Genomic DNA, 17,707 nt, shown 5'->3' on the forward strand with positions numbered 1-17,707 from the left:
GCTGAACAATAAATAAATAAATAAATAAATAAATAAATAAATACATTTTATCATGATAATAATAATTCTTCAGACAGATGTGGTTCTTAGTTGAACAATAAATAAATAAATAAATACATTTTATCACGATAATAATAATTCTTCAGACAGATGTGGTTTTTAGTTAAACAATAAATAAATAAATAAATACATTTTATCACGATAATAATAATTCTTCAGACAGATGTGGTTCTTAGCTGAACAATAAATAAATAAATAAATAAATAAATAAATACATTTTATCACGATAATAATAATTCTTCAGACAGATGTGGTTCTTAGCTGAACAATAAATAAATAAATAAATAAATAAATACATTTTATCATGATAATAATAATTCTTCAGACAGATGTGGTTCTTAGTTGAATAAATAAAAATAAATAAATAAATACATTTTATCACGATAATAATAATTCTTCAGACAGATGTGGTTCTTAGCTGAACAATAAATAAATAAATAAATACATTTTATCACGATAATAATAATTCTTCAGACAGATGTGGTTCTTAGCTGAACAATAAATAAATAAATAAATAAATAAATACATTTTATCATGATAATAATAATTCTTCAGACAGATGTGGTTCTTAGTTGAACAATAAATAAATAAATAAATACATTTTATCATGATAATAATAATTCTTCAGACAGATGTGGTTCTTAGCTGAACAATAAATAAATAAATAAATAAATAAATACATTTTATCATGATAATAATTCTTCAGACAGATGTGGTTCTTAGTTGAACAATAAATAAATAAATAAATACATTTTATCACGATAATAATAATTCTTCAGACAGATGTGGTTCTTAGCTGAACAATAAATAAATAAATAAATAAATAAATACATTTTATCACGATAATAATAATTCTTCAGACAGATGTGGTTCTTAGTTGAACAATAAATAAATAAATAAATAAATACATTTTATCATGATAATAATAATTCTTCAGACAGATGTGGTTCTTAGTTGAACAATAAATAAATAAATAAATACATTTTATCATGATAATAATAATTCTTCAGACAGATGTGGTTTTTAGTTAAACAATAAATAAATAAATAAATACATTTTATCACGATAATAATAATTCTTCAGACAGATGTGGTTCTTAGCTGAACAATAAATAAATAAATAAATAAATAAATAAATAAATACATTTTATCATGATAATAATAATTCTTCAGACAGATGTGGTTCTTAGTTGAACAATAAATAAATAAGTAAATATATTTTATCATGATAATAATTCTTCAGACAGATGTGGTTCTTAGTTGAACAATAAATAAGTAAATAAATAAATTCTATCACAATAATAATAATTCTTAAGAAAGATATGGTTCTTAGTTTAACAAATAAATAAATGCATTTTATCACAATAATATATAATTCTTCAGACAGATGTGGTTCTTAGTTTAACAATAAATAAGTAAATAAATAAATTCCATCACAATAATAACAATTCTTAAGACAGATAATATTCTAAGATGAATTGTTAATATAAAAAACCCACAAAATTTACATTTAATGCAAATGTAAAAATATCAATAATAAATTCAAAAATACAATTATTATATTTTATTGCTAAAATAATATTAATAAAAACACTTTTTCATCAGACACAATTCTACATTAAACCATTAATATAATAAAAAATTAATGCTGAACTGTCATTTCTAAATCGCCAAGACTAAATCACCAAAAAACTATAAATGTGAAATTGATATTTACACTGAAACATATTAATAACACATTAAAAATAAAATCATAATTTAAAATATTAGTAATATTATAGTAATAATATTGTTATTACATGTTATTACAGTAAAAAATGATAATAATGATAATAATAATAATTCAGACAAATATGGCTCTAAATGGGCTCTTTGATTTCTCCACTGCTGAATCACCAAGTGGAACTACAAAAATAAGGTTTGTTTTTTAAACAAGTTTCCCAAACACTCCCCCGCCTGCCATTGGTCAGTCAAACAGATATCCCCGCCCCCAACTCACGCTATTGGTTGAGCCAGTGTTTCTGCATCAGGATGCTGAGACGAACAGTATTTTTTTTAGGATGTCTTTTAGATAATATTCGGATTATATAATTTTCATAATTAGATAAGCATTTTTATGGCACAAAAACAAGGAAGATCTTAATTAGAGTGACAGCATTAGACTTCAGTGCCAAACTGATTCATATCATGTAAACAAACATTTTACTACATAAAGGTAAATCTATATTTGTCATTACTGTCATGTGTATGAATTAGCAGATTAATGCACTTAAATGAACTGCCTGATTTCCTAAAACAAATCAGTGCGACCTCTGTCAGAAGGACTGGATCTGAGTGTGAAGTGGTCTCGTAGTGGTCTAATGTTTATGTGAGTCACTGGGGTGTGAAGGAGGCCGGCGCTGACGTTTGCGACTGAAGTTCATGGAGGACTGATAACAGGCTTATGCAACAGACACCAGCAGCAGCCGGTACATTATCATCTGCTGCGGACGCTCATGAACCGGCTCAAACAGCTTGTTAAGGGTGAACCAGGATAGATATTCTGTTCAGAGCAGACCCTTACTTTACATTAAACTCTGACTGGATTTTAATTTCTCAAAGGCCTTTTCCACAGACATAATAATAATAATAATAGTAATAATAATAATACATCCAGGGGTTGTGATGCAATATACTGCAAACTTTGTATGTCATTACATGCATGTCTCAAATGCAAAAAATAAAAATAAAATAATAAAATTCTAGTAATAAATAAAATATTATTAGTAATAACTATGCATCATAATATAACAGTAATAAAGTTATTATACTACCGTAATAATAATAATAATAATAATAATAATAATAATAATACATTTATCTGTGGTTGCAAAAACTTTAAATCTCTTAAGAAATAAATAAAGTTCATAAGAATACAAAAGTACATAAAATGAATAATAGATAAAATGTAAATAATAGTAATAATAATATTAATAATGATGATGCATTGCAAACTTTGTATGACTGCATGCAAAATGCAAAATAAATCAATAAATACATAAAAATAATTAAATAAATTAAATATAAAACATAAAATGAATAATAAATAAAATCTAAATAATAATAATAATAAAAATTATCTGTGGTTGCAAAAATCTCAAATGAAATAAAAAGTTAATACAAAATTAATAAATAAAAATGAATAATACATTAAAAGTAAATAATAAATAAAATGTGAATATTCAAGTAAATATTAAATAAATAATGAACACTGAATTATAAAAAATACATAAATGCATTAGTAATAATAATAATAATAATAATAATAATAATAAATAATACATTTATTTGGGGTTGCATTTTTTTTAATCCGTTATGAAAAATAAAAAGTTAACAAGAATAAAAAATTACATAAAAATGAATAATTAATAAAATGTAAATAAAAATGCAATATCTAAAGTTGCAAAAATCTCATGAAACGAATAAATAAATAAACAAATAAAAGACATTATAAATATAATGCAAATAATTAATAAAATGTGAATATTGAATAAGTAAATAATGAAAAATTAATAAAAAAATACATAAAGAAAGGCATTTAAATAATAATAATAATAATAATAATGATAATAATAATAATAATAATTTTATCTTGGGTCGCAAAAATGTTTAATCTTATAAAAAAATTAAAGGTTCCTAATAATACAAAATTACATAAAAGTATAATAAATAAAATGTAAATAACAGCAATAACAATAATAAAACATCCATCTGTGGTTGCAAAAATCTCATGAAATAAATAAATATTACTACTACTTATAATACAGTTATTATATTCTGATAAAACAATAGTAATTTTTAATAAGCTAATACAAAAATTATAATAAATAAAGTAAATAATAAAATTGGAATATTAAAAGTAAACATTACATGAATAAATAATGAAAATCAAATAAAAAATACATAAAGAAAGTCATTTAAATAGTAATAATAATAATAATATTGATCTCCTCGGGTAAAGGACGTTAAGGTATTTAATCATTAAGTAGTCAGCCATGTTTTAAATAGATTTTAACTTCATTCAGCATTCCAATCACTTAAAAAAGAAAAAAACGTGTTACATTTAATATTTCAAACTCAACTTCCTGTGTAATAAAAACACACATCAGTGCATTAATGAAGCTGACATTAATATATCGCACCTCTGTGCTACTCTGCAGGTTGTTGAGTTTGCACTATTAAAGCAGACTTTGATTTTATTGGTTACTTCATAAACGGCAAAAGGGATTTTACTGTTTGCATTGCTAATCTATGGCACAATACTTGGATCGAGTACAAAAGATACGAGGTTAAAGATAAAACAATACTTGATAGGTCAGCGGATAACCGGAACAGATAAACAGTTGACTTATCAAGCGGTTAGTGTTGGGACAGTGCTTTGGCAAGCAGTACATGGGTTTATTTACAGGTTATTTAGATTCGTAGAAAGTTCATTCTGAAGCTGAGAGAGGAGTTCTCGCAAACAAAGTGCTCGGTAATGACGTAGGACAGGTTATTTCAGTGCCAAGTGGATCTAACAATGGGTCGACGAGAGAACGCCAGCGCGATTGGACGTCTGCGCTCACACCCTCCCAACGTCAGCGGTGGAGAGACACGGCATTTCATTCAGGTCACATCGCTGCTTTACAGCCGTGAACTCCGAGCAAAAGCAGGGATTTTAGGTTTTAGTAAACACAAGGCCTCAGTCCAGGGTAGGAGTCTCACAGCTCTACTGGCCTCCAGTGGTCAAAACACTCAACAACAGCCACATTCAGCATGACCAAGCAGAAAAATAAAGCCTGCAAAAACAACAAAAAAACCCTTGAAGGACACAGTCAATTCCATTTCAATTATTAGAATATTGTAAAAAATATTATTTCAAACATCTTCTTATCTTAATAATGTCATAATAATAATAATAATAATAATAATAATAATAATCAGATGTTGCAAAACATTTCAAATCTCTTATAGAAATAAATAAATAATAAAAATGTAAATAAAAAAAATAATAAATAAAAGTAAATAATACACAAAATGGAAATAATAATAATAATAATCATCATCTGGGTTGGAAAAAAAAGTCAAATATCATATTAAATAAATAAATAAATACATACATAAATATACATAAATTTATTATTTTTTTTAAATAATAAAAAAATTAAATTAAAAATTAAATAAATAATACACAAAATGGAAATAATAATAGTAATAATAATAACAATAATAATAATCTGCCATTGCAAAAAATTAAAATCTCATATGAAACAAACAAACAAACATACAAACAAAATGAAAAATGGAAACGAAATGGACATAATAATAATAATAACAATAATAATAATAACAACAACAACAACAATAATAATAATTTAATAATTAAATAAATAAATAAACAAAGTAAAATTAAAAATGAATAATAAAAAAAAAATGGCAATAATAATAATAATAATAATAATCTGGGGTTGCAAAAAAAAAAAAAAAAAAAAAAAAAAAAAAAAAAAATCACATGAAGTAAATAAATAAATAAATATAAAGTGAATTAAAACAAATAATAAATAAAAGTAAATAATACAATAATAATAATAATAATAATAATAATAATAATAATAATAATAATAATAATAATAATAATAATAATAATAAAAATGCACCTGGAGTGAAATAAAAATTAAAATACTACTACTACTACTACTACTACTACTATTATTAAAAAAAATAATAATAAAAAATAATAATAATAAATGTATGTAGGGTTAAAATAAATTCCATATAAATAAATAAATACATTTCAATTAACAGAATATCATAAAATAAATTATTTTAAACAATTTGTTTCCAAATAATAATAATAATAATAATAATAATAATAATAATAATAATGATAATAATAATAATAATAATAATAAATGTATCTTGGGTTGAATAAAAAAAATGCAAATAATAAATTAATAAAATGTTAATAATAAATTAGTAGTAAATTATAAATTAGTAGTAAATAAAATATTACTAATAAAAAAGTATTCATAGATTATATGTTGAATTAATATACATTGTAGAAAAATTAACTGTTGTAGAAAAAGTTAACTTTTTAATCAACAAAAAGCATTTTCCATTTTCTCGATTTTATGCAAATTGTAGTGTTGACTGTGTTTGAGTTTTGAAAAAAAAAAAAAAGTATATATATATAAATATATCAGAAAAATGTGTTTATGAATAACCACTAACCGAAATACGGTCACAAACTAGCTTGACACTTCTTGTCACAGCTTTATTTTGGCTAAATCTGCATCCATGTTATCCATTCTGTTTCATTTTTGCTTATTAAAATTAAGGATTTAACTTTAAACATTATTTAATTCGACATTAAAGGTCACCGAAGGTGTTTCAGCATGTATAGGTGTTGCAAAAATTCCATAAAATGTCAAATAAAACATAGTATTTGTAATATTTAGGTTGACCTGAAAAGAAAGAAGCCCCCATTTCTGAGGATCCTTTCACTTTTAATAGTTTTACACATCTTTTTGTACCATTTACTTTAGAAATCCAAAAAGCAAAAGTACTGCAATATACATATTGACAACAAATAAAACAGAAGTGAAGAGTTTTAATAACAGGACAAGATATTTCCTTTTAAACTTTTAATTCCTGGAAGTGATCTGAGTCATTTACAGGTGGATTTGAACCATTCACATTAAAACGTAAACGTAAAAACAGCAGCATGAAATAAAGTAGAAACTGGTCTATTTAAAAAAAACAATCAAACAATAATTTACGAGAAGGTGCACAGACATGCCACATGCCTGGTGAGAACACGGTCAAATTAAAAACTGTACACAATCATAGTCTTCAGGACACACTATAAATAAGATATTAAACACGGCTGGACCACGTCGCCTCTCAGCCGATCCATATCCGCTATTTCAGGTTATGAACATCCTCACATTATAAATAGAAGAAAACCCAAAGTGCAGGTGCAAGAATTGAGAGAGAGGAAGAGAGAAATGAGAAATCTGGGAAATTACAGATGATTCAGCGGCACGGCTGCCAGAAAAGGTTGTTTTCACAATCCCAGATGACATCTAGTTGTGTTAAATGTCACGGACGTATTTTAACACTATCCCTGTCAACACTCTCTCACATTAAAGATGATTTTCTATACTGTAAAAAACAAAACCTTTCTCTTAATCTGTATTTTTGTCTTATTTTAAAGTAGAAATATCTAAATCTTGAGAAAATACTTGAGAAGCAACACCACAAAAGATTGCACAAAGCCATTTCAGAAAATACAATATGATAAACTAATGAACTATTTTTTCCCTGTTATTTTTAGCATCATTTTTTATCCCAACTTTACTAAAAAAAAAAAAATAAAAAAAAGGAATTTAACCGTTTTGCTTCTCAAGTAAACTAATATTCTTTTTAGATACTTTTATTAGACCATAAAACAAAAATACTGATTAAGAGAATGTTTTTTTTTTTTTACAGTGCAGGACAGATTTTGTCCAGTCAGGACTAGTGAGCTATTCTACACACAATTACTATGATAAACTAACTGCATTAGATATTATTAGTAACCATTTCTGTATATAAAGTACATCAAGCGCATTGTAGTATACAACATGTCCTCTCAGACTTTGTACAGGTAAAAAGGTCATTCTGTTGGTCACATCACAGTCCCTCTGTCATCAGATCAAAGACAAGCCTCCGGGAAAAACTCATTACTGTCCGTTTCCTAACGAGCTCACGCAAACATCAAGCCTTTGAAGCTTCACGCTGATTTAAGAGGAGATCAGATTAGCTTTAGTTAAAGGGACAGTTCACCAAAAATAAACGTTCTGTCATCATTTGCTGACTTTTGTGTCGTTCCAAACCTGTTTATTACTTAAGGTAGAATGCAAAAGGAGATATTTAGCCGAATGTCCAGGCTGCTCATTTCCATACAATAGCAAATGGAGATTTCAAGCTCCATAAATGAATAAAACATCATTTAAGTGATTATTTTACTAGGGGGTGAAAGTGTTTTTAAACAAGTCTTAAAAATGTTCAAGTAATGCAAAAAATGCAAGCCTTGCATGAAATGTCATAAAACATGTGCACATTATATATATTACATATATTATATAAGCTGACCTCCTGAGACTGGAGATTTCAAGCTCCAAAAATGACAAAAAAATGTCATATTTATGTTAAATATGATTACAAAAAGACTTGAGAAACATACTGAAAATCTAAGACATTATTTGCTAGCATACAGAGTAAAAAACTAAAAAAAATTGAATATTTAGATATTTAGATCAGGGGTTTTTTGCCTTGTATAAAATGTAAAATCAAACGGTGCATATAATATTTCAAGCTCCATGACAATGAAACTTCATAAAAGTGGCTATTATGGTTATTAAAAAATGTGTGAAGTCAAAAATTAGATTTGTGAGAGAAACAAGTTATTTTCTAGAATACGGCTTCAGAAAACTCACTATTTCTAGGGTGCTTCGTGTCATTTTTTAGCTCGACAGAGATGGTCACCATCCACTTTTATTGTATGGAAAAAATTGAGTGAGTCAGGTTTGGAACATAAAAGTGAGTAAATGATGCTCAAAACTTAATTTCTGGACAACTACGCCTTTAACCCCGAAATACAGTTTTGAACGCAGAGGTAATAGTTTTTAGTTTAGCACGCTAGCCTGATAGTGAGATCTCATAGTCACTGACGGACATGTGTTGGTGTCCCACCTTGCGAACGTTCTTGGCGTTGGTTATCCGCGCGGCGATCTCGACAGGCTTCTCAAAGTACTGCACCAGGGCTTGTTCGGTGAGCACCGAGGCCAGGAACTGCTCGAAAGTGATGGCCCAGTCCTTATCGATGCTGGCACTGTGAGGTAAACCGGCTCTCCCGTGCTGCCCCGCTGCGCCGTTGCGTATGAGCACGGTGTCCTCCGCGATGTCCTCGCACTGAAGCTTATCGTCCAGCTCGTGGGAGCCGGCGCTCAGGACGGAGTAGGAGGACACGGACGTGTCGTCTTTGGTCTCGTCGTCGGAGATGTGCATGGCGGAGGACGTGGCCATGTCTTTGGGCGACGAGTCCTCCAGCTTGATGTCCTCTAATGGAGCCGTGACGCAGGAGTTTGTCTCGCCGTCGCAAGGTTTGCGCCGCGCTCGCTCCTGCTTGCTCCTGCAGGGTGGGACGCGGTCGTCCTCCTCGTCGTCCTCCTCCTCGTTGTGACGGTTCTTGTGAGCGGGACTGCAGAAGAGTTTGCCCACCTCTCCCATCTCCAGCAGCAGGCTGGTGACCGTGGCCGTGGCGTGATACAGCTCCTGCTCGTTGGGGTCTTCACTGAACATGTTGTAGAGAGTCTTGCACAGCTCGATGAACTGACTCTGAAGAAGGAAGAGACAACAGATTCTTCAAAACAGAGTCAGATTTTACCTGTGAATAGACAAAGCTAAGCTACTTGTCTTACAATACATTTTTAAGATAATTAAAAGCAAAATAATTAAATGATATATATATGTAAATGTAATTGTTTGTGCTACTATATAATACATGAACCTACCATAACAAACAAATTTAAAAATTGTTACATTTTTTCAATTTCTATAAATATGTAAGAAGTTATATATTATTTTATTCATAATATATATATGATGTATATATATATATATATGATGTATATATAATATATATGATGTATATATATATATTATTTGTTATACTGTCTATATATATTGTATATATTATTATTTTTGTATATAAATTATATAAAATATAAAAGCTCAGCTATACATTTTTTATAATATAAATTAAAAGTATTTAATCATAATAATACATACTATTTTACATGTGCGTGCATTATTTATAAGTAATATATACACATTATATACACACATTTATGAGAATTATGTTATTATTTCCATATATACATATTTCATATATTATTGTTTTTTGTATATATTATATAAATTAAAAAAAGCTAAGATGTAAATTTTTTATATTATAAATTAAAAAGTACATCATAATAATAATAATATATACTATTAAATATACACACACACACACACACACACATATATATATATAAAATAGTAATTTTTGTTTTTATATTCTACATATTCTATATAATAAAATTATATAGTTTAATCTAAAAATTGGCAATTTATTAAATTACAATTTAAAATAAAATTATAATTTAAAATTATACAATAATAATATACTAAACATTATTTATTGCTATTTTTATATAGTTTTTTATTACATAATAGTTGTATCGTTATAATGACAATTTAATTAAAAATAATAACAAATTATATTTCTTATTATAATAAATTATTATATAGTTAGTAAGCATATTTTTATTAATTCATATACATAATGAAATACATTAGTTATTTATGTATTTAGAATCAAAATATTTAAATGTAAAAACTAAAACATACTAGTTATGTAGTGTTTTTTTTTTGTTGTTTGTTTTTTTTTTTACAAATTTAATTTTGCGTGAACGTGAATTCAGAATATCTCTTATTTACTTTTTAATTCACATTCTTTGTCTCATTGTGCAATGCACTGCAAAGAAAAGATTTATTTTCCGTCATCTCTCTTGATCTACCTCTACATTTGATAGGTTGTGAATGGAGAATCATGTTGTTTTTAATAGCAGTTTATGCTTATGAAGTATCTCTGGTTGGTCTCCAGATGTACCTGGTTGAGTTTGGGCAGATCCTTCAGGTTCTCTAACTTCGCTTTAGTCTCCTGGTTCCACAGGCGCAGGTACGTTCGGTAATCTGGAGTGTGCATTTTCTTAACTACACCAAAGACAAAACGAAGCCTATTAAACACTGCACATCTCTCCAACATCAAATATCAACTCTGACTCTGGAGGATGTTTTCTCCCACCTTTTTCACTTCTAAAGGTGACTCCGACAAATCCTTCGTCCTTCTCGGCTCTGTTCTTTTGGTCAAGGCCTATCAATAAGAGGTGAAAGCATCAGTGGCAGTGATCACAGTTGACATCAAGAATCATTTACATTTACATTTTGATTGTAACAACCTATGTTGTATGGTAAGTGTGAGCATGCAGCAGTACCGCTGGAGGTCTCTGGGGTGATGTCCTCAAAAAAATACTGCGTAGCTTCACACGCCGAGTCGGGCTCCTCCTGCTCTTGGTGCAACTCTGACAAAAACAAATACATTCAGACAATTTTAGAGTGTGATCTAATCTGATAATAACATCAAACTGCAAAACAAAATCACTAAATACACTACCAGTCAAAAGTTTCTGAACCGTAAGAAATCTAATGTTTTTTAAAAAAGAAGTCTCTTCAGCTCACCAAGCCTGCATTTAATTGATCCAAAGTACAGCTAAAAAAAGTTGAAATATTTTACTATTTAAAAAAGCTGATTTCTATTTAAATATATTTTAAAATGTAATTTATTCCTGTGATTTCAAAGCTGAATTTTAGCTTCATTACTCCAGTCACATGATCCTTCAGAAATCATTCTAATATTCTGATCTGCTGCTCAAAAAACATTTATTATTATTTTTATTATTATTATGTTGAAAACAGCTGAGTAGATTTTTTTTCAGGTTTCTTTGATTAAAAGTAATAATATAATATTTGTATTCATCCTTGCTAAATAAAAGTATTAATTTCTATAATTTCTTTCCCCCAAAGCGTGAGCGTGAAGAAAGAACAAAACATCCGTCTTCAATTTCATTTCTGCTTTTTATACATGCTTCCTCTCACAAAACAGAAACACAACTAATAATCATACAGTTACCACACATAATCCTGTATACAGTATGCATTAGTGCAAAGGGAAACTAGTATGGACCAATTTGACCTATATTAATTTCTAGCATAATTTGCATCATGTTAACAATTCTTTACATTTTTTCCTCTTTTAACCCACATATTCTCACCTACCTGGAAGTATGTGAATTTTATACAGAAATTTGAGTTTTTCCGTCAGGTCGCCGTGACACAGGACACCTACAACAGAAATCAAATTGTAAAGTTATTAATTTTAAATGTACACAAAAGCAAACAACCTCATGCACTTTATTGAGTTTGAATTGAAATGCATTTAAATCATATCCACATATTTATTTTTTTCCCTAAGGTCCACTTATAGATTTTTTGGTCATAATATATTGTATAATTTTTTTTTTACATTTTTACTTCTATTTCTTCATAATACATCACCATAAAATAATAATCAACCTCTTATTTTTTATGCAATATTGCAGAATGTATTATAAATATTTTATCCATGCACATTTTTTTTTTTTAAATAAAGCATGTGTCCTCATCATCTTTAACAAAAATAACTTCCCCTCCCTCTTGTAACAACAATCTCCATGATAAAGCGCACTCACTCAGGCCAGTGATGAACTCTCTGAAGTTTATGAGCGCGTCTGCATTGTGGTCCAGCAGACGGAAGACGCGCAGGGCAAGGTCGTCGGTGTGCGTGCCGCAGGCCCAGGAGAAAAGCAGTGCAAACAGCGCTTTGAACTGCTCCAGATCGATACGGTACTGCTCCAGGTACGGCAGGCTCGGGTCGTGCCGGCTCATGGGGTTACTGGTGCTGCCCCAGTAACAGCTGGTCAGATGCTCAGCCTGATGGTAAGAAATACATGCACAGCCATGACATTAATGTTATAATGTCAAGAGATATGGAGCATGTATGTCAAAATGTGAATGCTCCTGCAATGGGCTGCAGTCACAACTAATGTGTTTCATCTGTTTATCTGATTGTTTCTTTAACAGACTGTATGAGTTGAGTGGTAACAAAAATGGGGCTGGAGGAGTTTACATTTAGAGTGAGGAGTTTATTCAGATTATTTAGCAAGTACCACTAAATATTACCGAAATAATTACAATAAAACAAGAAAATAAAATGAATAAAAATCATATTCATAATCATATAAAACCATAGCATTTATAAGAATAATAATATTAGTAATAATAATAATAATAATACGATAAAATTATTTAGCAAAAATCATTAAATATTACCAAAATAATCTCAGAAAAAAAAAAGAAGATAATAAAATAAAAATAATACAATTGATGATAATAGTAGTAATAATTATAATGTTAAATACCATTAAATATGACAATATAATAATATTGTAATATTAAATAATAAAACATGGCAATATTATTATATAATATTAATAATATTTGACAACATTAAATATGATAATATAAAATTAATATTTTAATTATTATATATTATATAACATTCATTATCAATTCATTAAATAATTAATACAGATTGATTAATTATTATTATAAAGTACATAATATTATTATGTAATATTAATATTTAATAATATTAAATATGTGATGCAAAACTAATATTTTAATTACTATATACTATATAATATTAATTATTCATTCATTAAATGAATTAATACAGATTTATTAATTATTATTATACAATACATAATAATAATAACAATAATAACCAAGTATTTTCAAATAATCTCAAAACAATAACATACTGTCAATACAATAAATAATACAAATCGTAGCATTTATAATGATAATAATTTTAAATTATTTAACAAGAACCTTTAAATATGACATGACAATCTCAATAAAATAAAAAGGCTAAAAATAATGACATGTATAATAAAATAATAATAATAAGTCCGTGAATTATTAATTAATTAGTTAATAAACTAATAACAATGTACTAAATGTAATTATAGTAATAATATTAAATAATATTAATAAGATTTTACTCCAGCGAGGTGGCATCATTTGTTGAGAAATGCGATTTTTCATTATTGCCACATGGAAAGCATTCTCTGATTAATAACCAAATTTACTCTTTTAAATTAACAAGACATCTGGGACTTTAAAATAAGAAGAGATCTGTGACAGCAATGGCTTTGATCCAGATACTGGGAAACCCTCAGAGCGCTTACTGTGTCACTAAGAGCTAATGAATGTCCTGAAGAACAGCTTAAGATGAAGATACACGACTCTCTAATAAAAACTCAACCATCTGCAATATATTAACACACACACGGCATCCATCAGCCCGTGTGAGGAGGAGTCATTATCTTAAATCACAGCACACACACACTCGCTGTAAATATAGTACTGCTTGATTCATGACCTCATCTTGTGACTGACCTTAAAGAGCGTATACAGATCCTCCAGCTCATCGATGCTGAAGGGCGTCTCCGTCACGATGGTCCGCACCTGCAAAACCAGTGGAGGAGGCAAACGTGAGCAAATTAAATAATCACAGATCCTCTAACTGAGGGCTAATATAACACTAGTGTCAGTATGGAGAGTGTCTGATTACCACATTGCGTTTGGTGGTGTCTTCAATAGCCTGGATGACTCTCAGCCTCTGCTTGAAACGCATCTGCTCAATCACGTCTGCACGAATGGAGCCGAACTTCTGCAGATCACAGTCAACATCAGCAAACTTGCAATATGACACATAAGCATACTTTGTGATATATAAGTTGAGAACTTGAGATGAACGAACCTCATAAGAGCTCCGCACGAGTTTGAAGATGTCCACCTCAGGATGAGGCTCTCCGTTATCCGTCAGGAGAGAGTGAAGATGAGGGATTGGAGGAAGGGTGCTGTCCTTATTGGTCACGCTGTCCAGATACCTACAGCACACATACGCCACTATTATCACTGCTTCATACTTCTTGCTATTCCATTATTATTGCAGTATACTGTATAAATACACACATATATACTCTAAGTAGTGCACTATAAGCACGTACCTTCAAAACCTTTCATCAAAGTTGTCCTAAAACCAAAACAACACCTGTTCTTGTCTTAGGACAACTTTGATTAACTTTTCTGAGCCACTTCAATTGTTGACTACTGTAGTCCCTGTGTAGTATACTATATACACATATATTCCAGTTTAGTCCCTATGTAGTACACTATCTACACATCTATTACAGTATAGTCCCCTTGTAATACACTATATATATACATGCTACAGCATAGTCCCTTTGTAGTACACTTTAAGTTATAGTCTCTTTGTATTACACTATAAACATAAATTACAGTATACTCCCTTTGTAGTATACAATACACACACATACTACAGTATAGTCCTTTTGAAGTACACTGTATACTCACATACTCCAGTATACTACCTTCGTAGTGCACTATATACACAAATACTACACTATAGTCTCTTTGTAGTACACTGTACACGCATACTACAGTATAGTCAGTTTGTAGTACACTGTATACTCACATACTCCAGTATACTCTCTTTCCAGTACACTAAATACAAAAATACTACACGGTAGTCCCTTTGTAGTACACTAAATACACATACTCCAGTAAACTCCCTTTGTAGTGCACAATATACACACATACTAAAGTCCCTTTGTAGTACACAATATACTCATATACTAGAGTATAGTACGTTTGTAGTACACTGTATACTCACATACTCCAGTATACTCCCCTTGTAGTACACTATATACACAAATACTACACTATAGTCACTTTGTAGTACACTGTACACACATACTACAGTAGCGTCAGTTTGTAGTACACTGTATACTCACACACTAGAGTATAGTACGTTTGTAGTATACAATATACACACATACTACAGTATAGTCCCCGTGTAGTACACAATATACTCACATACTAGAGTATAGAACATTTGTAGTACACTGTATACAAACATAGGTTCTCCTCCCTTTGTAGTACACTATATACACAAATACTACACTATACTCCATTTGCAGTACACTGTATACACATATACTACAGTATAGTCCTTTTGTAGGACACTGTATACTCACATACTCCAGTATACCACCTTTGTAGTACACTATATACACAAATACTTCACTATAGTCACTTTGTAGTACACTGTACACACATACTACAGTATAGTCAGTTTGTAGTACACAATATACTCATATACTACAGTATAGTCCTTTTGTAGGACACTGTATACTCACATACTCCAGTATACCACCTTTGTAGTACACTATATACACAAACACTTCACTATAGTCACTTTGTAGTACACTGTACACACATACTACAGTATAGTCAGTTTGTAGTACACTGTATACTCACATACTCCAGTATACTCCCTTTCCAGTACACTAAATACAAAAATACTACACTATATTTCCTTTGTAGTACACTAAATACACATACTCCAGTAAACTCCCTTTGTAGTGCACAATATACACACATACTAAAGTCCCTTTGTAGTACACAATATACTTATATACTAGAGTATAGTCCTTTTGTAGGACACTGTATACTCACATACTCCAGTATACCACCTTTGTAGCACACTATATACACAAATACTACACTATAGTCACTTTGTAGTACACTGTACACACATACTACAGTATAGTCAGTTTGTAGTACACTGTATACTCACATACTCCAGTATACTCCCTTTGTAGTACACTATATACTCACACACTAGAGTATAGTATGTTTGTCGTATACAATATACACACATGCTACAGTATAGTTCCTTTGTAGTACACTGTATAGACACATAGGTTTTCCTACCTCCCCAGGATGGTCATGGCCTCTCCGTCATCTTTGCAGCCCAGCAGCTGATGGATGTTAGCATCGAGCACCGATAGCGCTAGCTGGAAGATGACCTTGATGCCCTCATAGAAGAAGCAGTCGACCACAACCACGGCGCTCTCAAAGGGCATGACGGACAGGAAGAGCGTGAGGAACCAGGACAGAGAGATGGTGGAGATGACGCCCAGCGCCTGCATGCAGTCGTACAGCTGAGGAACGTAGACGTGAGCAAGCTCCTCGAACACACCCTGGTCCACCAAAGCACCTGAGAGATACACAAAAAAACTCATGTTTTTTTCCATCATGTTTTCCACAGAATTTGAGAAGCTGGATGAGACTGGAGCTCACCTACGACTCTGGTGTTGTAGTAGTCTGGAAGCATGCGCTCACATAAGGCCACCAGCAGCCAGAAGGCCTCTTCCTCTTTAGCATACAGCAGCAGGACGGAGGTCACAATGTTCATGGCCTGACGACAGACCGGCATCATGAGCGTGTGGTGGGTGCATTCATTGCAGAAGATGTGCTTGGTGTGCATCATACCTGGCAGTAGCCGATGTTGGGGTTGCGGAAGGCGTACGCAGTGAGGACTCGACGCAGGGCGGCGATGCCCATCTCATTCTGAAAGGCCGGATGCTCTGGAAGAGAGCGGTGCAGGTCTCTCTCGATCTCCTCTGTGGCCAGATTATATTTCCCCATCGATTTCTCCACCAGATCCTCATAATATCCAGGATGAGTGGCCATCTCGTTAATCGCCCCTGTACACACCAACATACACATAAACAACCAACTCATCAAACAATCAACAGCTTGAAATTATACAAACCATTTAGCTGAAATTTTTCTTCTATCTATCTATCATATTTCTAAGCTATCTATCTTACTTGCCAAGCCTAGCAACTAGAATCATGCCAGTAGCTTGGTGATCATGTTAGAAACATGCTAGCAACATGCTAGTAACTTGCTAATCATGCTAGCAAAATGCTAACAACATGCTAATCATGCTAAAAACATGCTAGTATCTTGTTATTCATGCTAGAAGCATGCTAACAACATGATAG

At 30.4% G+C, this 17,707-nt stretch overlaps 1 protein-coding gene across 2 annotated transcripts in view; it reads right to left on the reverse strand.

Annotated features, from left to right (window-relative positions):
• Window positions 1-6,353: 6,353 nt before the first annotated feature.
• tbc1d9 (TBC1 domain family, member 9 (with GRAM domain)) overlaps window positions 6,354-17,707 on the reverse strand; it is a 32,851-nt gene continuing 21,497 nt past the window's right edge. Inside the window, exons 10-21 of one of the 2 annotated variants that reach the window (XM_051108666.1) lie at window positions 17,190-17,404; window positions 16,998-17,115; window positions 16,629-16,914; window positions 14,590-14,719; window positions 14,401-14,499; window positions 14,226-14,294; window positions 12,455-12,695; window positions 12,003-12,068; window positions 11,126-11,248; window positions 10,972-11,040; window positions 10,777-10,880; window positions 6,354-9,458 (exon numbers count right to left, since the gene is read on the reverse strand). In XM_051108666.1, the coding sequence (XP_050964623.1) occupies window positions 8,760-9,458; window positions 10,777-10,880; window positions 10,972-11,040; window positions 11,126-11,248; window positions 12,003-12,068; window positions 12,455-12,695; window positions 14,226-14,294; window positions 14,401-14,499; window positions 14,590-14,719; window positions 16,629-16,914; window positions 16,998-17,115; window positions 17,190-17,404 (2,219 nt within the window). In that variant the 3' untranslated portion in view covers window positions 6,354-8,759. The remainder of the gene's footprint in view (window positions 9,459-10,776; window positions 10,881-10,971; window positions 11,041-11,125; window positions 11,249-12,002; window positions 12,069-12,454; window positions 12,696-14,225; window positions 14,295-14,400; window positions 14,500-14,589; window positions 14,720-16,628; window positions 16,915-16,997; window positions 17,116-17,189; window positions 17,405-17,707) is intronic. The other variant, XM_051108673.1, reaches the window with a different exon arrangement.

This window comes from Labeo rohita, chromosome 1 (genome assembly GCF_022985175.1).
Source record: "Labeo rohita strain BAU-BD-2019 chromosome 1, IGBB_LRoh.1.0, whole genome shotgun sequence".
In the NCBI taxonomy this organism is placed as follows: Eukaryota; Metazoa; Chordata; class Actinopteri; order Cypriniformes; family Cyprinidae; genus Labeo; species Labeo rohita.